Here is a 23,659-nt window from a genome sequence, read left to right as displayed (position 1 = left end):
GTTCTAATGATGTACAAGCTGCATAATAATCTCCCTGTGAACCATAAACATAATAAAAGCTGAAGCCATTTCTAACATAATCTCTATCAGCAAGATGCCAGCGCTTTTCCAGATTTCCTAACGGGTCCCTGCTAATTCCATGCCAAAACTAGCAGTGGATTTCTTCCTTTTAATCTCCCCTAATGCCTTATTCGATTATTGTCACTGCTCTCCGACCGTGCACCGTCCCTTCAAACCCTAATTCCTCTACTGGAACAGTCAGATGAGGCTGAACGGCGGTGGCGAATCCAAAGGACGCACACGGCCACAGACACCCCTCACCTCCCCACCCCGGGCAGAGGGCGGCCCAGCACCGCGGGGAAGGGGGTGACCTAGCCAGACTCTCCGGTATCCTAACCCAACGGAGCCCCTAGCCAAGAGGGGAAGGATGAGCACCGCCACTTGCTCCAGTTGACGGGTCTGAGGGCACCTGAACCGTCCTCACACATACCTGAGGCATGGCTCTGCTCATCGCCTGGGTATGCGTCGCTGTGAGGTGAGTGAGCCACTTCCAGCCTGGGATTAGCCCTACCGATCCCCGAAGGCCCCCTCGAGCCCTGCCGCTGCCCGGAGGAGCAGACGAGGAGGGGATGGGCCCTCTGCCTCCTCTGCTGTCCCCTTGGGACCGGCTCCTTGGCCGGCGCCAGTTTGGAGGGAGGGTTGAGCCGAGGGGACAGGCAAGGAGCGCGGAAAGGGTACGAGCCCGGCTCGAGGGCTGAGGTGCGGGGAAGGGGCAGGAGTCCGGCTCGAAGGCTGAGGCGGGACTCGCCTCTACTGGCAGCATGGAGAAGGCGCTGGGGGACCAGGGCGACGGCTCGGACCTCTACTCGGAAAACATCACTCGGATCCTCGACAAGCTGTTGGACGGCTACGACAACAGGCTCCGACCCGGATTTGGAGGTAGAGGGAAACTCGGGGGACCCAAACAGCACACGGCTCGGTGAGGGAGGATGGGCGGGAGCGAGCCGATTCTTGATTAGCAGTTGCCCAAGCGCGGTGCGGGGGGAGGGTCCCGTCCTGGCCCCGGCAAGAGGGAGGCGATGAAACTCAAGAGCCTGGCGGCAAAGAAGGAAAGCTACCCGCCTCCCGCTAGCGCCTAGCCCGTCGGCTGTTGTGGGGTGGCCCCGGTGGTGCTCTCGCACCACCGCCTGGAGGGGTCCCTCAGCGGAGAGCCGCGTCCCGCCAGCTCTGACCCCGCTCCGCACCCAGCTCGTCTCCGTGTCCCGCAGGCGCCGTGACAGAAGTCAAAACGGACATCTACGTGACCAGCTTTGGGCCAGTATCCGACGTGGAGATGGTAAGGGCCCGGCTTGCCGCCCCTGTGCTGCTTTCCTTGGATTCATTACGGTGGCATCTGAGTTGACCGTCATTAAAGCAGATTACGAAGCTTAATCTTTTTGACAATCTCTAGGGCCCAGCAGAGCAGTTTGTCTGGAGCTGCATATAGCTATTTCCCTGGCTGAGCCAGCCGGGACAGCCTGGGGCCCAGGCCCGAGGCTGAGCAAAGAGGGCAACGCTAGCCTCGGGGTGAAGGCTCGGATGGGACGGTGAAGATGCCTCTTCAACCTCCTTAAGAAGATTGTTTAGTTAATTAGAAGGCGTTGGGTGATAGGTTGGACTGGATGATCTCGAAGGTCTTTTCCAGCCTAGTTAATTCTGTGATTCTGTAAGTGTTTGTGGCCTGACATAGGTGGCAGGAAGGCTGCATGCTAGAAGAAACGTAATTCATAGTTGAAGGAGTCTGGAGCTATTGCTGAGTCTGCTGCCTCTTGTCCTGCTGGGTGTGCCCAAATTCAGGTAGCTTCAGACTTGGATGAATCTTGTTAATTACAGCAGCAGTCCCAGGAAAATGTTAAGCCATGGCAGTGAGAACGGCATTGCTGTTTTCAGTTCTGGAAATTGACTTTGGTCATTATTTTTGCCCTTGTACACTTTCTCCAATACCTGCTCACCCAAGCCTGTAGTCCACTTTCCAGGCAAGGAACTGTGGGCCCTAAGGTACAAACAAAACTGTTTTCTGTCTCTCTTCATCAGTCAATCTAAAAGAAGGCATAACCTTTCTTTCTTACACAGTTTGCCTTTGGCCAAGGTTTAGCTTCATTGCCGAAGCAACTTCTATAGAGAGAATTCCTTTCTGAAGGCTTCTGAGAATATTACTAAGAATCCTCAAGAAAAATAACTTAGATTAATATTAACCTGACATCATAATCTTACTATGATGTCTCACTCTCTTTGTGTCTACCCACAGTAAGCTGCAGAAGAGGCACCAAGCATATCTTTATGCTTGACAATTAAACATTAATGATTTGTTTTTTGCACTTTGAAAAGATACTAAATTAGACATACTTCCTCAGGCCTCAGTCACTTTGAAGTAAATTATCTAAAAGATAATCAATGAGGGTTTTGTTTACTTATATCAAATTATCTGTTCACTGATGAATTTTTAATTATTCTTTAAATGATTAAAAATAGGACATGTTTTCATAGACTTTTTTTTTTTTTAGTGGCTACTTAACTGTAATAGGATTAAGTGTTTAAGTAGTAAATGAAATGCCATTGACATGTGTGTTAGGGTTCTTTCATGGAGTTACCATATATACAAGCAGCCTGGAACTGCTGGTCCTCACACGTAAGTCAACCACCTATTTATTTTCCTTAGGAATACACAATGGATGTCTTCTTTCGGCAAACATGGACTGATGAGAGGTTGAAGTTTAGTGGACCAACTGAAATTTTGAGATTGAACAATTTAATGGTCAGTAAAATTTGGACACCAGACACATTTTTTAGAAATGGAAAAAAATCAATTGCTCATAATATGACAACTCCTAACAAACTTTTCAGAATTATGCAGAATGGAACTATTCTTTACACAATGAGGTGAGAACCTACTCTTCTGCTTTTGGTTGATCTTTGGGTTTGATTTTTTCTCCAGCATACCTGCATACCACTTTGTTTTTCATTGCTATCTACTGTAATGTATTCTAGACTTACCATTAATGCTGATTGTCCTATGCGGTTGGTGAACTTCCCTATGGATGGACATGCTTGTCCATTGAAATTTGGAAGCTGTAAGTTTTTCTGTCTCTTTCAGTTTTTTATAGTAATACATTTGGTCTACATATATGTGAGCAGATCAGAAGTGAGATCCTAGGATAGGGATCTGCTCAAAAGAGTCCAGCAGAGGATGATTAGGGAACAGGAACACTGCCTTATGAGTAGAGGCTGAGTGACCTAGGGCTTTTTAGTCTGGAGAAGAGAAGGCTGAGAGGGGATTTAATAAATGTTTATAAAAATCTGAGGCCTGGGGGTCAGGGGTGGGGGACAGGCTCTGCTCACTTGCTCCCTGTGATAGGAGAAGGAGCATTGGATGTAAGATGCAGCACAGGAGGTTCCACCTCAACACAAGGGAGAACTTCTTTATTGTAAGAGTCACAGCGCACTGGAACTGGCTCCCCAGAGAGGTTGTGGAGTCTCCTTCCCTGGAGACTTTCAAGGCCTGTCTGGATACTTTCCTCCGTGACCTGAAATAGATTGTATGGTCCTGCTCTGGCAGGGGGGGTTGGACTCAGTGATGTCTTTGGGTCCCTTCCAACCCCTAACATCCTGTGATCCTGTGACACTACTTAGTGACTTAGCTGAAATTGGTAATTGTATTGTTTTGTACTAGAATCTTACTTTCTCCTGTGAGACTCAGATTGTTCATGTGGAATTGAATTTATTCACTGAAGGGAAACTATTGAAGTGCATGTTATTGTTTATTATTCTTACACATCTAGTAGTCAAAGCGGGGCCTTCAGCAAGACATAAAAGCTGTGCTACATTTCCCATACTGCTTCTAGTTTTGCAACTATTTAGCTCATGTGTAGTAATCAATTTTGAAAATACTTAGTTGATTTGTGGTAATTAATATATGTGTTTTATAGCACATTCAGAAAAAAAAAGTAGTGCCTCTCAGGCCCCACCTCAACCATTCTCTTATTGTTTATTTTCTTTTGTCTTGTCATTAATGAGGTTAGGAGCTTGCTGGAGCAAGATGTATGTTTTATGGGTATTCTGAGACACAAAAGGGATCATGTAACTTATTTTTGCTTTAAAATTGCATAAATTAATAACAGTAATTTTTCTCTGTGTAAATCAGATGCTTATCCAAAAAGTGAAATAATTTATACATGGAAAAAAGGACCCTTGCATTCAGTAGAAGTACCACAAGAGTCTTCCAGTCTCCTCCAGTATGACCTCATAGGACAAACTGTATCTAGTGAAACAATTAAGTCTAACACAGGTAAGCTGTTGCTACATGGAAACTGTTGACATTCTAAAACACATCTTGGAAATAATTATGTTTTATCCAAATAGAACTGGATTAGTTTAATTATCATTTCTCATTTTAAAAATCAAAATATTTGGAAATAATCTAACCATTGTCTGTTAAAAGAGAGCTGTTCATACAGCCATAGAATCATAGAATGGTCTGGGTTGGAAGGAACTTGTGAAGGTCATGTAGTCCAACCCCCTCTGCAGTCAGCAGGGGCATCCTCAACTAGATCAGGCTGTCTAGAGCACTGTCTAGCCTCACCTTGCATATCTCCAGGGATGGGGCCACAACCACCTCCCTTGGCAACCCATCCCAGTGTTCCACCACTCCTGTAAGCATACCATTTTTTGTGCAGTTCTTAGGAGTTTCCCCTATGTCCCTGCCTCAGTAAAAGCAATACATAAAATTAATATTATTCTCCTCTGTTTCTGTAAGGTCACTTTCCTTTTATATTTTTTTTTAATCAGCTTATTTTTATTATGCATCAGGAGGCTTCTAAGTGCTTTACTCTGAACACAGCATGTTGGGTTTAAGCCAATAACATTTACTCATATGATGCCAAAATAATGCTACCATACTTGTCTCTTAACAGGTGAATATGTAATCATGACAGTTTATTTCCACTTACAAAGGAAGATGGGCTACTTCATGATACAGATATATACTCCATGCATTATGACAGTCATTCTTTCTCAGGTGTCTTTCTGGATTAACAAGGAGTCTGTTCCAGCCAGAACAGTTTTTGGTATGCTACATTAAGGTCTTCGAACAGCTCAGCATCACATATACCATTCATTTACCATTCATTCCTTTCATTGCTTGTTTGTTTTAGGTGAATATTCACTTCAGCTGCTCTATTTCCATCTTCAAAGGAAAATAGGCTACTATCTCATTCAGACATACATTCCATGCATCATGACTGTAGTCCTGTCTCAAGTTGTGTTTTGGATCAACAAAGAATCTGTTCCAGCAAGAACTGTGGCTGGTATTTGTGTTTTGTTCTTTCGTCTTTCATTTCATTCACTGTGTTGAATCTGTTGCATCAACCAACTACTGTAGTCCAGTGGGAGTTAGAAGAGACAGCTAGGAGGTTTTGGTGAACAAAAGTAAATGTTAAAATTAAACCAAATAATATCCAATCTGCCCACAAGGGCCAGCAGTCTTTACTCTGAATGTTTGGTCAGGCAGACTTGTTTGTAATGTTTTTTCTGTACGCAGGAAGAGACAGTTCTGGAGTAAATGTCAATGTCTCCATTTTTTAAAGTGGAATTTTTCTATTGATTATTCTCTCATGAAACCAATCTTAGTGAAAGCTTTAAAAGATAAAAATCACATGGGATGGAATTAATCTCATCTGACATAAGGTACATTAACACTTATTCTGAAGTGCTCTCTTCCCCTATACAAAGATATCTGAACAACTAGCAAGGACATTGGATCAAGTTAGGTGAGATGAATCCTGTCCCTAGCACAAGTTGCAGTTGCAGTGTGAGAAGCATGGCTATATTGCACAGCAGAGCCCTTTTTTCTATCTAGTTGTTTGAATTAATGCTCTCAAAGCTTTGAGTTTTGTTTCAATTTTTTGTTGGCTTTGCTGTTAAACTCGATACAAACCTCCCACCTCAATATCGATAGGCTCTGAAAATGCACTCATTAAGGGGTAAACTTGCGCTGACTGAATTACTGTCTCTAGAAAAACAATCATAAAAACACTATGCAAAAATAACAAAACTCATTAAAAACCCCATGAATCCACTACCCATAGATACATGCTTTGCAGTCCTACCTATTTTCTCTTAGCCCATTATTGCTATTAAAAACATGCCCATTGTGAGACTTGTCTTCAGTAACAAAAAAACAGCTTTATGTTCCTTAAGCATAAACAATGCCAGTCTCATAATTCAAAATGAGCCCATACCCATAATTTGGTTTCAGTAAATGGACATTTCCTATCTGTATGGAATGGTATTCATAAAAACATCGCAAACTTGTAGAAATGTTAAGTGATCACAGCTTTCTCAGGTGCCTCTGAATCCCCATTGGGAATTGAGATGCAGTTTGGCATCATTAAGCACTTATAAGTATTATTTTCTGGCAGTTGAGATTTCAGTAAGTGCTTACAAATATTAAAATACCAGGCAACAGATTTTTCAAGGATGTTTATTGCAATTGAAGCACAAAATGTATATAGGGAATTTGCACACCAAATATGATGTACCTGATTTGGCTTTATATTGGCTTCCTGGACTATACAGTTTCATCCTCTATAGCAGTGGAAGTCAATTGTATATGCTTGAAATAATGTTTAAATATGTTTTTAACTGATTCAATAATAATTACATAGAGACCTTAAACTTGGAATAACTCTTTATATGTCAGACTGAAAAGTAAATACAGAATTAGAAACAGAAATTATTTTATAAAAATAGTGAAATAGACATGTTTCTCAGTGTAGTGCAAAATTAGTGATGTTAGCATTTTAAAAGAATAATTCAATCCTTATTTCATTCTTATTTCTCCCAGGCACAGTCTGAATTTATAATCCTTAATAATTCAAAAGCCCACGGGTCCTGAATACCTTCATAAAAGGAAAAAAGAGCAAATTCTTTATGACAAAAAAGACTTTCAGGCCCCAATAAAATTGTTTTTAAATGGAGGTTTAATATGGAACTGTCTTCTTTCCACATTATATTGCAAATCCTTGAATTCCGCATTATCATTTTTTCTTCATAGCTACCAAATTGTTAGGTTTAGAGAAGAGAAATTGATAGAAGAATAACAATGGTGTGCCCAAACCAGCTTCTGAGAGCAAATTCATTTAGCAACTCAATTTGCCTCCAAAATGGATGTCAGTTATCCAGATAATATTACAATAAATACTCTGAGCATTCTGCAACAATACATTAATTGTCATGAGCACCTGCTCTTTACAGAGATGCAAGTGAAAAATGGGTGAAGAGGCACTCTTACATTCTCTGTAATTCATTTTAAAGAACAGCAGATTGCTAGCATAAAATTGCTTCTTTTATGTGGAGCTATGTACATATCTGCACATATGTGTAGATGTACATCTGAAGTTTCATGAAGCATGGCATTTCCAAAATTTTCATAGAATAAGAAGCGTGGTTATTTATTGCAGGTCTAATTTTAAGTTTGCTCTCACCCATTCATCAGTGGCTATTGTTTCACATTTTTATATGCCTTATCTAATCTTTTTTTATTCCTGGCAAAAAGTTCGTTTGTTATTTTGCCAAAAGGTAGCAGACAGCTTCTGCTTTCCTAGCAGGTCACCCTGGGAATTCTAAATTAATATAATAAAGTCTCGAATAGGGAAAGGTGTTTGAGGTTTTTTTGTAGTTTCATTTTTAATAGATGCAATAGTTCAGTATTTGCATTATATAACATATTCTTCAAAACTTACCAAGAAGAGTAGAAAGACAAGGGTAAACAATCATCAGTTACAGAGTTTACCAACTGTAATTTGGCATTCAGTTTGATAAAGTAGTTTTCCACACTGCAGAGAATTTCATCAACATTCACTCCACATTGAGAGAAGTCTTATCAGTATCTGTAATAGAATAGGAGTCCTATTCCTGTGTTTAAATTCCTGCTGCAGAAAGTTTTTATTCAGACACAGAATACATGATTTTTTTTTCTTACAAAGCAGCACATGGACAGGTTCTAATCTAATCACATATCACATTGAAAAGTTCATTCTGGACCTTTGAAAGTGACATATATCTCAGCATACTTGTATTCACATTATTAAATGAGTCTGGCAGATTTGGGAGAAGAGATCCTACATATTTTTATACCGTCTTCTATTTGCATTTCATTAAAAACCTGTTAAGTAATGACATTGGGATGTAGTTAACCTCAGACAACTTGCAAGCTACAGCATATAGAATTGCAAAAAAAAAGAGAAAAAAATCATTACCCTGTCTTGATGCTGCAATATGCAATGACACTGCATCCTTTCCTCTGAGCATATTGATTCATCATCACAACAGAGCATCATAACAAATTTTACTTTCCCACCTACCCTTTCCCAACTGCAGAAGAGAGCAGAAGAGGGTATTCTCCCCCTTAATGTCTTTAAATATCTGCAGTTTCCACATTCTAGCAGGCATAATTATAAGCAAACATGAGTCATAGAGGCTTAACATGTTAATGAATGATTTCTTGCACTTTTTCCTTGTATAAGGCAACAGTGGGGAGTAAGTATATTTCCTACATTATTTATGCTGTACACTCCAAACTAGAAAGAATAAATTCATTAATTCACTTGAAGAGCACTATGGGGCCTGTGAGCTACATGCCCAGATTTGTTATATGAAAATAGATAAGCAGCTCTACAGAAGGAGCTTTTCTGTCCTTCCCTGCTTGTAACTGTGGGGGCTTTCAAAGCAAGATACTGTAAGTAAATCTGAAAGAATGTATCCAGTGATTAAAGACAACAGCACAGACGACTAAAGGCATTGCTTGAAATATTTAGATGGTAGCCTGCCACTGATTTGAATGCATAATTTGATTGATTCATTGAGGGTTCTGTAAGCCATGATCTATCTTGTGCAGCAACAGGAGAAAGAGGATTGTTGTTGGGAAATGATAGTATGCTAACATTTCAGCCAAATGTTCCATGTGCTAGCACCTCAAGTAAAGTATTTTTCATAGTTCAAGATTGCTTTATTGCAGTTCCAAGAAGCTGCACCATGTGTAGTATGCAGTTAACTTTCAGTCTGCTCAGTGTATTAAGGAAGTTTATTCAGCAACTTTAGATGCTGAAGCCAGTGTACTTGAATTACTAAGAATACAAATTACTCTTCAGTCTTGTTAGTTAGCTGGTACATAGGATGACAGCTAAAACCAAAATGTTGGCCTTTAAAACATATATATTTAAGAGTAGCAGGGCTGAAGGAAAATTCTAATGTCTCTCTTTTCTTTCTCTTATTTTCAAGGAATCACTACAGTTCTAACAATGACCACTTTAAGCATCAGTGCACGCCATTCTTTGCCCAAGGTGTCCTATGCTACCGCCATGGATTGGTTCATAGCTGTGTGCTTTGCCTTTGTCTTCTCTGCACTTATTGAGTTTGCAGCTGTCAACTACTTTACCAATCTTCAGACTCAGAGAGCAATGAGGAAGGCAGCCAGGGCAGCAGCACTGGCAGCAGCACTATCAGCAGCAACTGTACCGGCAGAGGACGAGATTGTCTCGGTAATTGCTTGCTTTTCTGATAATAAGCATCATATAGGAAGAGGCAGCTGAAGTAGTGAGTACAAAACAATCTTAAAGTGATCTTAACCTGAAAGAGATTATGTAACCAAATCATGTCTATTTCTCAAGGATATTCTTCAGAAAATGAAAAGACTTCACTTATTTGTACTATTTATTTAAATTTGTGATATCATTTGCTAGAGAGATGTTTATTTGGTCAGATATTTAAGAAAAGCCATTACACTGTTACCCATAATACCTCTGTTGAGCAATGCTGTAGGTGGTACGGTCAGGCAGCTGTGCTTTTCTCAGTAAGTCTGCAGACACTGCACAATGTTTCTAAACTGAAAGTAGGGGGTAAATTTACTTATAGAAGAAATTCTTCACTGGGAGGGTGCTGAGACGCTGGAATGGATTGCCTAGAAGTTGCGGATGCCGCATCAACGGAAGTGTTCAAGGCCAGGCTGGATGGGCCTTTCAGGAAACTGGTCTAGTGAATGGTGTTCCTGCCTAGGGCAGGGAGATTGGAACTTGATGGTCTTTAAAGCCTTTCCCAACCCAAACCATTCTATAATTCTGTGCATTGGCCAGATGATTTTGTGATCACTGTAGTACACTGGTTCGTACCCTAAGTGGGTCATCTGGAAGAAGAGGAATTAGCCTTTACATAAACTTGGCATCTGTTGCTTTCATAAAAAAATATGTTGGTGGAAGCTTGGTGAAAAACATACATGTAAAGATTAAGGATAGATTTCAGTATATGCAAAACACAGGAAGGCTTTCCAGAATCAAAAAAGTATGTCAGAATTGCTATTAATCATTATTCCTTACATCTCAAGCTACATAATGAATGCTGTCTCACAACATATATTAGTATATTTATCACTGTAGCCCTCCTGATTTTAGAATCAGTTTTGCTACCACCAGAGTTTGAGAGTCTAAGTCTGTAGTTCAACAAGGTAGTCAATCTAAGAGTGACTGAATATCAGAGGAGCACCTTATGCACCGTGTAGTAGTTTTTCCATATTAGCTTGTAAACAGTAAAGTTATAACATTTAGGTACATTCAAACTGTTAAATTCAGTTTGCGTTCCAAAAAGTAGTGAAACCGCAGCATCTTGCTACTGCTCCTAATTTAGAGCTAATCAACAAACGTTCTTTAACTGGGAAGCAGTATGCCATATTGCATCTGCTCACAGTTTTATTAATATTGAAAAAACCTGACCACATTGTAAGACATAAGAAGTGCATTTTATTTTCACTAAATATATACATTTTTAAACCACAGCTATATAAAGAGAAGAAAAATGAAGGTCCAAAGAGTTTAACAGGAGTTTGGAAGCAAATGTTTGCATGATCTTGCAGTGAATTGAGAGCAGAATGGCTCATTTAGTTTTAGTAGTACTTGCAATGTTCACATCTACATTTATTTTAACTAGTAAACCTTTATATTCAAACTTTATAAGAAACAGTGAGAAGAAAAGAGAGTAGTGTTTGCCAATATTTAGGACATGCATCCCCCTCCCCAGTATCATTATGATATTTGAGAAGTACTCAGCTGAATGAGCAGAACACTGCAACAATAGTCCATAATAATAAAAATGCTGTTAAGACTGAAGGAACTAAAGCCTAATTTTAATTCTTTTGTTGATTTTTTTTTTGATGGCAAACTAAAGAGATCACTTGGCTTTATGTAGCATGAGGAGAATATTGATAGCTGCTACACAATGAAGAGGAGTAATAGCTCTGCTATTTCCTACACACACTTCCATATTCAAGTTTGAGTTGATCATAGGGAGGTCCCTGCTGAGTGATATGAAAACAGTTGGTCTACTCAGCACATACTACTGCTGGTGAATTCACAGCAAATGTTATGGAGCCACCACCATCACCCTGCTTCCCTCCCCGGTCTTTAGAAGACAACTGTTTCAAAAAAATAACTTTTCTGCATATGCCCAGGTATACTAGAACATACTCCAGATGATTGTGGCTCCAGTAGATGTGGGTGAGATTTACATGGTCTGTTTATCATTGCAGACCATGCCAAGCATAAGCTAAAATTTCTGTTGAATCAATCAATAAAAGATAAAGAAATGGGAAGACTTCAAATTCCTTATCAAGAGCTGCAGTCACAAACAAGCGCAGAGCCAAACTGAAGACACACTTTTCTCATTCTCCTTTGGTAAATATTTACTTACTAGCTTTACTCAGTTAAAACAAGTGGAAAATAGTAATCTGAGAATTAAATAAACATCTAGGAGAGACACTGCACGAGCTTCCTCAAGAAAATTGTTTACAACTAACTTTCATCCATTCATAAAGCTAGTATTTGTGATTTGCTAGTATTTGTGATTTGCAAGTGCATGAAAGTTGTCAGAATTCTAGCTGTATAAAGGGACAAGGATAGGATGAACAACAGTGAACAGTGTGTCTAAGTGCTTCCTCATTTATAGAAATCATATTCTCTTGCTTTGCATAAGAGAAGCCCAGGGAGACAGCTTAAGTATAAATGAAAATTCAAAGGACTTATAAAGCAGCCAGTCAAAAGTTTTTGCTGCTTGAGTGAGGGATTAAATTCATCAAAATAAATATATTTACAGAACAAATGATTGTTTTTTAAAATGCCAAATTATGTTTCTTGAAAAAAAAAAATTCAAGATATGATCAGAAAGCCTCCATCCTCCTTCAGTCTCCTTTTCATTTCATTTTATTTAAAATTTTGCTTTGTTCAAATGAATAAAACTTTTTTCCCCTGGGTTTTTATACTGTAGTTGCAAAATCTGTGCACTCAGAAAAGAAAGATGTCAGAAGACCAAACTCTGCTCTACTGTACTAATGAAAGTAGGAGGAACTCTGCCAAAGTCATTGGACTACACTGGTTTCTGTGAGGGGGACAATGGTCTGACTGTGTGCTCAGTTAACTGATGACAGCCCAGCATGCCTGTTCTGGTTCCAGGAAAGCCACTCTATTTACCTCAGTTAACTGAGGACAGAATTTGGCTTGCTGTCTTTCTCAGCTGCAGGCAATCCCTGTGTGAAATACAAAACTATGGGTGTTCCACTCCAAAATGTGATGGCAACAAGCTGAGTAGTCATCTGGACCCTGACAGAAACCTGGTTTTATTCATTTGATGACCGAGCTTTTTCTAGCATGTAGAAGCAAACTATGTGTATATATGTATATATACATGTACATATGCATATATATATGAAACCCCCCACATTGTGGCATCTAACTTTTTTAATCCATATCAAATATGTATTTTTTGTATCAGTAATTGCTTCATCATTATGGCTTCCTTTATCCAGAAATATCCCAATACTGGAAGTTACAAGGGAGAATTGGTGATACTGTCTGGAGTGCATCTTTGTGAGATGGCCAGGGAGTACATGCCCTGTATCAAAGGAAACCTTCCATCTGAGAGATGACAAGTAAAAGGGAAAAGATCGCTACAGGGTGGTAGTTTGATTGCAGTTATGTTCTAAAGGATCTGTTGTTTTAACATGAAACAGCACAGAGCAGTGAAATACTGCTGAGAGAGCTTCCTTCTCCCTACAGACAGCCTAGTCCCTGCAAAATAAGACAGCTTGGGCAGAAAAGGATTCTTGTTCTCTTTAACAACCCTGCCCAACTGCAGAGCAGCCATATGTCACTTTGGTATAGAAGATTCAGGTTTCTCTAATGACGTCAGGATATACTGAGTGTCTTTAAGGAGTATTCTCATGTAACTGAAAGGAGAGGACTTCCGTCTGAATTGCCAACTACCCTTCATGAGTTAATCCCAGAAACAGCTACATGCATTGAGGCTTGACTAAGAACATGACACTTTCCATTGAATTTGAATTTGCAATTTTGCTCCTCCAAAATTGCAAATTATCAAATAGGCTATTAAAAAACACACAACAGTTTTCAATGACATTGACTTTTTGTCACTCCAGCAAGGAAAGTAGATGCTTGTTATTTGGTTATGCCTGAGTTAAATATTTGTCTTACTGGCAAAGCCAATGCAGGGCAATAAGGAAGGTTTAGATTTAGCTGATGTCATACATCAAAATAGAAAAAGTCTAGATTAATTTGATTTAGACACTTTTTTGTTCAACAGTGAAGTCTAACCACAGTACCTTTTTTGTAGGGAGGCAGTGACAATCATAGAAAACCCTCACAAACTAACCTCTCTAACACTGTTTGTTTAGTTCTGCCTCATGTAGACACTCAAAGGAGTTTCTACATGCTGCAGAAATTTAATGAATTAACTGTAGACACAGGGATTGTTTTGGACTGACACTGATGGGTTTGAGAGACAAACATGACTTAGAACATTTAAATCTGTTTAACATAAGCACATAATTTGACAGCAGTTCTGTGCTAGTTATCTGTTTCTTCTCATGCTACATCTGAATATTAGGAAGAGACTCTAGTGTGGTATATTCACTTTGAAAGTAGAATGACCAGTGTTCCAGTCTCTGTTCTCTGTTGTCTTTAGTTCTCATCTGGTCTATATGACAGCAATTTTAATACAATGGGCAGGCTATAATTTTCAAAATTGTTTTCTGCCTCTGATGGGTCTTTAGATTTTCCATACAAAGCAAACCAGTTTGAAATAAGAATATAACAGCCTCTTCATCTAATCACCTTCACCTGATGGTAAAGCAGTATTCTGAGAAAAGTGAATTTCAATCCCTGAACGTTAAGAAAGAATTTGAGCATGGCATTTCCATATTCCAAGTGACTGATTTAACCTGAAGTCTTTTATTAGGGCAAAGCAATGAAAAATCCTAAATTTGCATGTTATTCCCGATATTTCTAGAAAGGGAAATTATTAATTCCTAAAGAGATGCTTAAACCTAGGACTATAAATTACTATATTCAGCTTTTAATTATGCAGAACACTGTATAGAGATGGTTGCTGTGCCCGTTTTAAAAATTAGATTTCACAGGTGAGATATATAATGAAGTGTCTGATTTACAGGTTATAAAGAACCTCTGACATGACAGAGATAGTTAAGCTGCACAGGGCTGCATGCCCTAAAGGAGATCTTAAGTACTGTTGTGAACGTTCCTGTGGCAAGATGCTACATATGGGTTGTTGAGTAGCTAAGCAGAATTTTTACAGATGACACTGCTGAACATAAGGGCTAAATTATGCTCAAAACAGTTAAGTTAGAATGAGTGAAATTGCTCAAAATGTCTACTAATGAGATGGACAGAAAAAAGTATTTACTAATGAAATGGACAAAGGATGTTGTGCATTTCATTTAGCATTCTGCCTTGTACAGACATTAAGTTTCAGACTAGTTTTGGGGGTTTTTGGGTTTGAGGGTTTTTTTGGTGTGTTTCGTAATGTCACTAATGGTCAAAATAATTAGTCCAATAAAGTATGAAGAAAAAGGGGGATAATACATGTTTTGCTTCATGAACCTCTTTTACTGCATCGCTTGCAGGAAAAAGACAGTGAGTAAAAGAGAGATAAGTAAGGCCATACAGATATTCATTTATTTAAAGTTAGATACTGGCTAAGTGCATACTCATGTTACTGCTAGGCCATAAACTAAATGGGTGTGAGCATACACATTTGCAGTACAAACTGAGACCAGTAGAGAATTTTACAAACATGAATTGCAGAAATCTCTTGGAAAAGAGAACAAAGTGCATTTATAAATCACAATTAACATCCATATAGAAATCAGGAAAAAAAACCCCACACAAAAAAAACAACCAACCAACCAAACCCCCCCAAAAAAACCCCACAAAAGCCAGACAAAGAATTCTGTTTACTGTAAGGTTATAAATGCTGTGTTAAAAAAAAATGAGAAGCCAAGTAATTCAGTGAGAGCCTCCTGAGATATTCTGAGCATAAGAAAGTTCTAGTGATACTGGTAACAGTTGCAAAAGAGCAGCACCTTTACAGATGAGAGTGCTTTGACAACTTTCCAGGGGATCAGGTAGTTGATCTCCAAAAACTTAATAGAAGCCAGACTATACCTTACTTGTCCATATGCATTCTAATCTTTGTCTAGTCCATTTTTGTGGGATCTCACATTAAATAGTGATCTTGCAATCTGTTCTGTGTCACTGGGTACTTACATGTAGTGACAAGTTTAATTGTCTGATGGGATTAGTATTCCACATGAGCGCAAGAATACTCCTGTGAATCAGGATTCAGTAACTTAACAAAATTAGTAATTTCTTTATAGCACAGTGTGCCAAACCTCAGGCTTCTTCTTGTTGCTTTTGCTACTTGCTAAACAGTCCTTAGTGTTTGAATGATTTGCTGTGTGAGCAATGCATTATTAATACATTGATAGAAATGAACCTAAACTGGCCTCAAAGTGGGAGCACGTCCAAGTTAGTTAGTATTGTCCCCAAGTTCTGGGGATATGCATTGACTCCAGATCTTCCTGTCTCCAGCTTGAGATGAAATCACATGGCAATCATTCTCCTTCAGTAGGAATAAGATTTAATAAATATAAAAATAATGACCAGCATTATACTTTCCAAAATACTATGCAATCACAATGATTTTACTACTCCTACATAATAAATATGTTCAGCACTGAATATCATAGACAGACCATATGCTGCATCTGTTCTGCTTACTATTAACTCCATCACCTCAGTACAATAACTCCTGATTCATGCTTGAATAATCTGGAGTAGAATTTGACTTGCCACACACCAGAACGTGGCAGACAAAAAGCTACCTTGCAGTGAAGTGAAAAACAAGCCACCTTGTGATCTCTGCAATTCAGTTCAAAGTAGGGCATACCAGCAAAATGGAATAGCAACTTGAATGAAAACACTGGCCCAGGCTTGGTCAGTCAGTCTGATTATAGAGTGGGATTATTATAATGATTAGTGCAAGTGGACATGGATAACCCTCTTTCCATTTCTGTGACACATCTGTAGATCATCCTCCATTTAAATCTGTCTGTTGCTTGCTGTGTTACTGAAAAATACAAAAACAAACATCTGTGTTCCAGATAGGCACAGCCCCAGATTATGAAGGCCATATAATATCTATTCAAAGTACGACACTAATCATTTATTGTGTAGATGGCAAAGTGGAAGGAGGAGGGCTATGGCAAGCTGGAAGTGTTGATGGGTTGTGGGGGAAGAAAAAGTGTAAATGTAAAAGATATATTCAGATAAAGCAGAAAAAAAACCCCACACTTTATTTCCTCCCTTTTCTCTCCATCTTTTACTGTGGTTAAAGTCAGTTGTGAGGAATCCATCTTTCCCTAATTTCAATTGGATATCAGTGTATTCATCCATAAGCAGAACTCCGACAGTAACATGGACCACTAAAAGGGTAATTTCTGTTGTAATAAAGTTATGCAGGAGATACCAGATGTTTTAGGCTAATCTTACCTAAAAAAAGTGACCCAAGTACAAGCACAGGCAATGTATTTCAGAAAGTGTTTCTTCTCCTTTGAACAACCCACTCATTTCTCTGACTAAAATCTAGTTCCGTGTGTAGAAACCCTGTAAGATAAATCCCAAAAGTGCTGACAGTAGGCTACACTTCAATGAATGTCACTAAATCACTTCCAAAGGACTTTGAAAATTGTGTATCTAACAGATTTTTGCTACCTTAAAACCATTCAAATGTTACTGTTCCATTTTACAATAGATATGTATGTTGTTGTGTTGTGAGTTATTTACATTGTCTCAAACCTCCCTTATGTGTTTCAGTCATATAACCATTTAGTTCTGTTGACTAAAAAAGCTTCTTATTCAAACCTCAAACTGCTGTATGTTGTGCATTTTTGCACATCAATAATCTCAAAATAAGGTTTGCAGTTCTTAACTGATGAAGCTTTAAGCTCAGTCTCAACTAAGATATTGCTTTTTTAAATGTTAGCATTGCTTTTTTAAATTCAAAGGTATTTCTATTGGTCCCTATTAATGGAAAACCTGAGCACTTTTTTTCACTCCATCTCCCCCCCCCCCCCCCCCCCCCCGCCTTGTAGCTTCTGTTTATTGCCATGTTAAAATTATGGAAAGCACATTTTTTTTGCGCTTTTAAAACAAAGATTTAGGCCACAAGTGTACTTCTCTCTATTTGCATGATTTGTGTGATTTTGTTAGGCTGTTGTATAGCAGAGAAGCAGCAGTAAAATCGGAAAGTTGATTAAAAATGTGGAGAGAAACCTCGCCTAAGACTGCATCCAAAAATCAGCCTTTTTTCCCCTCCTTTTTCTTTCCTCTTGTACAGCATTCTGACTCCAACTGTAACCTGAAGAAGCGAGTAAACTCTGTAGCATCTCAGACAGAGCCGTCTCCTGAAGCCAGCATAATATCCAATACTGCATCCCAATGTCAACCAATGTCTGTTCCTCCACCAGCCCCACCACCACCTGCTATTGGAGGCACAAGTAAAATAGACCAGTATTCTAGGATCCTCTTTCCAGTGGCATTTGCAGGATTCAACCTGGTGTACTGGGTTGTTTATCTTTCCAAAGACACAATGGAAGTGAGTAGCAGAATTTTTAATACTTACTGATCCTATGTTTACTTGCCCAACATTAATTTAATTTTTCATTTACTCTTGCAATTCCAGTTAATCAGTCTTTTCTGAGGAAAGTTACTGATAATAAATCAGCTTTGTTGTCTAGCAGTTGTGGCGCTCAGTACACAGCAGAAAGGCTATCTGAAGATGAGAAATGTAAACACTTATCTCTGTGCCATGTTGCATTGAGCAGAACACTTGGTGTAAGACAACATATGACTCCATTCTCAAACAAACTAATCTTAAATCTTCCATTTTGTAATCTTCCTATCTGCAGTAAGGAATGGTAGAGTTATCTGTTGAAGTAATGCAGTGAAGTAGATAAGAACTTTTAATATCTCCTAAGGTTTGCTCAGTGAGGTAATAAGATAACGGTCTCCCAAAAAAGTTTGCTATTCATTCTAAACCTTTATCCACAGTGTGAAGAATTGACAACTGCAGTATACAGACTGTGAATCTGGATTCCCTGTTTATGTAAATTTTAACTCTTTCCCTCCACCCTGTTTCTTCATATAGCTAAACTATTTTATTCATATAAAGCCACTAAATTCTTTGCTTAAATTTGTGTGAATCAAGCAGAGATTGATCATGTCTTTAGATATCTGCAAGGTCTAGAAGAGATCTGTGCCCTGCAAATTGAGCATGTCTAGAATAATCAGTGATTAATCATTAAACTTTAAGTCTTCAGTGTTCTAATTCTGTAATTTTCCCCCTTTGCCTAAATACAGATAATGGTGTCCCATTTCCTTGCTAAAAAATATATCCATTTGCCTCGTTGCCATAGAGTTCTGGAATCTCACTGTATGTTGCAGTCAATGATTGGTACATTTAGCTTTATTTAGGACATCTAGAGAGATAATGATGTACTGACTGCACAGAGTCCCTACATCAGTGAAAACAGAGGTTGGCAATTTGGTATGTGTGATGAGCAGATTGTATCTTTATTTCCTAGATTAGAGGTAAAGCAGGCCAAGGGAAATCTCATAGACAGCCAAGAGATGTTGCAGTGTGAAGTAACAAGACAATGCTGGTTGGCTGATTGGTGACATCTTGCATCTGCGTGAAGCAGAGGCTCCTAGCCTCTAATTTTGCTGATTTTTGCTCGTAGTATGATCTGTAAAATGCTGTGTCTTAGAGATGGAGTGTGTTGCCAAGCAGTTTATATGAAATCAGGAGGGCAGGAAGATAGGAGACACTATCTCTTACAAATGTTCCTGCAGATGTCTCTTTCAAGAGGTCACAGCTGCTAACTCCTGGCCACTCAAAATCTGCCCAATGCTAAATTTAGCATCTGTGCCAGAGTTACTGATCCTGCTATTAAAATATTGACTACGTGTGCAAATTACTTATCTCAATCAGAGGAGGGAAGTATCAAAAAAGCTCATGTGTAGTCATTCCAGCTTGTGTTTAGAGGCTGGGTCCTCAGCTTATGTAGCTTGCCATAACTCCTGTGATTTTATTCAACCATTCACATTTTGCATCTAGAAATATTTGGCACATAGTTACCATTTCCCCTGGTAGTGATGAAATATTTACACTAAGCCTTGTATATGAACTGTAATATTAGAACTAGGCTTTTAAAATACCTCTAAAGTCTAGGACATAGTGCTGACTATAAATATTTTTTAAATGCCACATTTGCAAGCTCACCAACATGCTCACAAACTCAAAAGCACTCTTGTAAAACTGACAGGAAACCAGCAGTAAGATTTAGAAAACAGAACAGTACTGACAGCTGTGATGTTTTGAATTATGAAGAATGCAAACAATTGTGTAAAAATGTTCATAAGCTCTTCTTCATCAATTCTGTTCTGGTTGTGTACTCAGTTGTAACTAATCATGACTGTGAAATACATTACTAGGTGTCTAATTCAGTATGTTGTATCACTTTACCAGTTGTTACTCTCATGATTGTATTTAAAAAATACATCACAAATATGGATCATAGAATCTTAGAAGGGTTTAGGTTGGAAAGGACCTCAAAGATCATCTAGTTCCAGCCCTTTGCTGAAGGCAGGGGTAAGCCTTTCTATACAGACAGAGGAGATACAAAAGTTAGACGAGCAGAGCATGGCATGCTTCAAAACCAGTTCAACTCCAGCCCAAAAGGTTAAACATTGGTAGAGTATTGTTTGGTAAGGAACTTTAGTTTCATTTAGAAAGTGCATTTCTGTGCAATATTTCAGGTATATTGGCTTTTCTGGTTTTTTGAGTTACTTTGTTGAACTAATTTGTTTTTTTGTTTAAAAAAAACCAAAATTGAATAAAAGTATATAACCAGTTCATTGAAATAATCAAATTTCCTGTGCACAAGTTCTTGCAGTGCAGCTTCCTAGGATTCTGGCTTCTGTAGTTTGGATCGCAGAGTGGCATTCATCCAAGTCTGTCATTCTGGAGATCCCTAAATCAAACAGCAACCTATTGTCTTTGGACAGTGCATATAAAATAAATCAAGAAGCATTTCATTAATCTGTAAAACCAGGCCATTAGCACTGGAATCAGAGATAATTTTCAATTCCTATCATTTATCTTCTGGCCAGACTCTGACTTTGAAGAAAGTGGAGGAATCATTTTTCACTTCATGTTTTGGATTCAGAGCATCAGCTAGAATGAACAGCTTTGTTAGTGTAATGACACAGTTGCATGAAATGAGCTCTCTCCTAAGCGGTTTGGTGGTATTTCCATGCACTACTACACAGTTTTTTATGGCTTAAGCAAAAGGCCATATGGTACAGAAATTAAGAAGTCGCACTTGTGTATTGTATCTGATAGTACATGAACCTTGAATCTGAATACTTTTTAAAGTGATCCTTGGAGTAGCTTTTTCTTCCTCTGACATTTAATAATTCTCTTTTTGCAAGACTTTAGGTTAACCACATGTAAACTAAGTATATTAATTACACACATATTTTAGGATTCAGAAGCCTGTATAATGAAGAATGTATTTCTAATAAATGTATATGTCTTTATACATGTGAATATTATTTTTAAGAGCAGCTGTGCCTGGGCAGGTAGAGTATCTTAGACCAAGAAAGAAGTTATCTTCTGGCCTTCACATGGAAATTCGTGGTTCCATGTTCCCTAGGTAGCAGTCATCTTATGCAACCTGGTTCATAAACGATATTTGAATGTAAACTAGTTTGCATTGTGGAGCAGCAGTAGTGTTGGAGGACAACTGTTACATTGGTGAAAGTACAGAAATGAAGCTAAATTAGTTCTCTGCCTGCATTTTACAAGACAGCATGTTATTAAACCCTAATAAAACTAAAGGACAATATGAAAGTTGGGAAAAAATAGGTAATTTAATATATGCATATGAAAGAATCCCTAGCTGAAATAACAGATGTCAGTTTTCATATCCCAGAAAATGCTGATACTTGTACCACAAGCCCCCCTTTCTCTCTAAAGGTTTTAAAACTGTAATGCTGACAGATGCTTAACTGTAGCAATATGACTGTGCCCTTTAGAACATGAAAAAATATAAAGCATTAAAGTTACTCTAAGAGGACTTGCTCCCTCATTACTTAAGGTCAGTTTGTAATTAATTTAGATGGGAAGTTTGAAGATAGGACATCGCCATGTTTTATACATGCAAAATGGAACAGGGATGTTTCTATGGTGTGTATTCTTTTGTAGAAGACAGTAATGTCTGCCATCCACAAAAAGCTGTACACAGTAGCAAACCATGCAGTTTGTCTTGATTAGCCCAATAGAGAGGTTCTTGAAAGGAGGACAAAGCTATGTGACAAATCAGAGAGTGCCATATATAAATGTGTTAATATTTATAAAGCTTGTAGTGTGGATTGTTATGTTTCAGTTTAAACACTGGAAAAGTGAAGTTCAGGACAAAACAGTAATTGCCATACATACTGACAGCTGAGCTTTGATCCAGGTGAACAACAAATTCTAAGAGGATTTCCCCTTGCAATACAGTTCTGTTGTAAGCCTGTTGAGATAGACATTGAGTGTTTTTATTGGTTAGCATAGTTGTTAACATCTCATAGCTTACATTTCTCTTTAAACTTTTCTTCCAGTTTTTTGAACCTACTGCAATGCATCTTCACAGTGACTATCAGCCCAACTGAGGAACAGCTCAAGGATTCAAAGAAATTGATGAAGGTCGTGTAGAGCTAAAGGGACTTCACAGGACTGGTCTGTCTGCAAGTGCTCTCAACTTCCAAACAGGGAATATTTATATTGGACATCACTGAAAACAAGCTGTGGATGAAAGAAAAAGAAACTGAACAGGATTCCAACAGTACTTTAAGATTTCTTACACTGATACTACTACAAAAGTTGCTTTTGAGTTACCTTGTCCAATAGTCAGTGAAAAGAATGTGCATTTGTTTTAATTCTGTTATAAACAGTTGAATGTTTACAGTCATATAAAACAAATAAGAGGGTATTTTTTTTTTAATAGAATAAGGATTGCTAAAACACACCTGCTTCTGAACTGGTGTGACTTGGCATGGTTTCACTAAAAGTTTAGGAGCTGCACTGATTTGCAACACTTGAAAATGACCCAAAGTAATGTTATCAAATCCTATGAAAGGGAGCTTTGATCCCATCACGTTTTCATAACTTTTTCATAGAAAAGATGGATGATGAATTCTGATTTTCTTTAATTTCATTTTCATGTCTTTTAATTTGAGATAATAAGAACAAGCTAGAAGAAAGAAGGAAATAGAAACTATTGCTTGTGTACTTTAGCTGGTTAATTATGATAGTGTAACTTTTTTTTGTTGAGAGGAGCTATGGAATGGAAGTCCAACCAGACTAATAACAAGTGGCTTCTTGCCAGGATCTAGAAATTCAAGACTGCAATGTCTGGGAGTTTTCAAGGTCTAAAGCTGAATATCCAGAAAGATGTAGCTACCCATCAAGCTAAATGCAAGCCTCCAGATCCAGGGAACTTTCTGGAAGCAACTTTTCATACTTAGGATAAGCATTAAGATGTATTTTATCAGGTGATTCTACTGAACTGCCCATAGCAAACTCCATAGAACTTTATTCCAGAGGCAAAGTACTGTCAGCAGATTTAGAGTTTAAAGGTGATAGTGTTTTATTTGTCACTCTCATCACAGTCACAGGATTTCTTTCTCATATTTTGTAATTATCTATCATTTTATTGTATATTCTCTCAATAATGCTTCTTAAGAATGTAGTTATGGAAGATATGGCTAATGAAATCAAACCTAAGCTACCTTTGTTGCAGGTGTGATGGACACTCGTGGAGTCAAAAGCACACAGAGCTTTTCATGCAGCCAAATAGAAATTAAGGACTCCTAACTTGAAATTAATTTTAGTATATTAAAATTAATTTTAACAGGATCATGAAATGCTGCATTGATTGGAAAAAAATAGGATCTTTTGATTTGTCTAAGCAAACATCTTCTCTATGAGGAAATATTTAGAGGGTGACTAATTGATTCCAGTAAGTTGCCAACTGCTTTATTGGCACTATAACAATTTAAACTATCTGATGACTTAGCTCCAGCTGTTTTCCTTCTCCTGTTTCAAGAGGAGTATATATCTTTTACTATTGGATCATGAGAGATCACTTTTTGTACTCCGT

At 38.4% G+C, this 23,659-nt stretch overlaps 1 protein-coding gene and 1 long non-coding RNA gene across 5 annotated transcripts in view; one reads left to right on the top strand and one right to left on the bottom strand.

The window, feature by feature from the left end:
* The first annotated feature begins 276 nt into the window (after nt 1-276).
* On the top strand, nt 277-22,205 carry GABRA6 (gamma-aminobutyric acid type A receptor subunit alpha6). Of its 3 annotated transcripts, XM_064161735.1 has the most exons (10): nt 277-535; nt 821-939; nt 1,269-1,336; nt 2,699-2,919; nt 3,028-3,110; nt 4,181-4,324; nt 4,950-5,102; nt 9,316-9,575; nt 17,791-18,048; nt 22,119-22,205. In XM_064161735.1, the coding sequence occupies exons 1-10, from the start codon at nt 498-500 to the stop codon at nt 22,167-22,169; spliced, it is 1,395 nt and encodes a 464-aa protein (XP_064017805.1). In that variant the 5' UTR covers nt 277-497; the 3' UTR covers nt 22,170-22,205. The 3 variants fall into 3 exon arrangements, with proteins under 3 accessions (XP_064017805.1, XP_064017807.1, XP_064017808.1); XM_064161737.1 differs by lacking the exons at nt 821-939; nt 1,269-1,336; XM_064161738.1 differs by lacking the exons at nt 277-535; nt 1,269-1,336 and having other exon boundaries at nt 827-939.
* The window catches only part of LOC135185206 (uncharacterized), a 26,581-nt gene continuing 24,291 nt past the window's right edge, over nt 21,370-23,659 (bottom strand). The window contains exons 3-4 of one of the 2 annotated variants that reach the window (XR_010306397.1): nt 22,133-22,302; nt 21,370-22,030 (exon numbers count right to left, since the gene is read on the bottom strand). This is a non-coding gene — a long non-coding RNA (uncharacterized LOC135185206). The other variant, XR_010306396.1, reaches the window with a different exon arrangement.

This window comes from Pogoniulus pusillus, chromosome 22 (genome assembly GCF_015220805.1).
Source record: "Pogoniulus pusillus isolate bPogPus1 chromosome 22, bPogPus1.pri, whole genome shotgun sequence".
Lineage (NCBI taxonomy): Eukaryota > Metazoa > Chordata > Aves > Piciformes > Lybiidae > Pogoniulus > Pogoniulus pusillus.
Note: the sequence above shows the minus strand (reverse complement) of the source record. Positions and strands in the feature narration are given on the sequence as shown.

Coding starts and splice junctions, on each gene's coding strand:
- GABRA6 (XM_064161735.1), top strand. CDS start 498: ATGGCTCTGCTCATCGCCTGGGTATGCGTCGCTGTGAG. Junction 3,111..4,180: donor TCCATTGAAATTTGGAAGCT/GTAAGTTTTTCT, acceptor TGTGTAAATCAG/ATGCTTATCCAAAAAGTGAA. Junction 9,576..17,790: donor CAGAGGACGAGATTGTCTCG/GTAATTGCTTGC, acceptor CCTCTTGTACAG/CATTCTGACTCCAACTGTAA.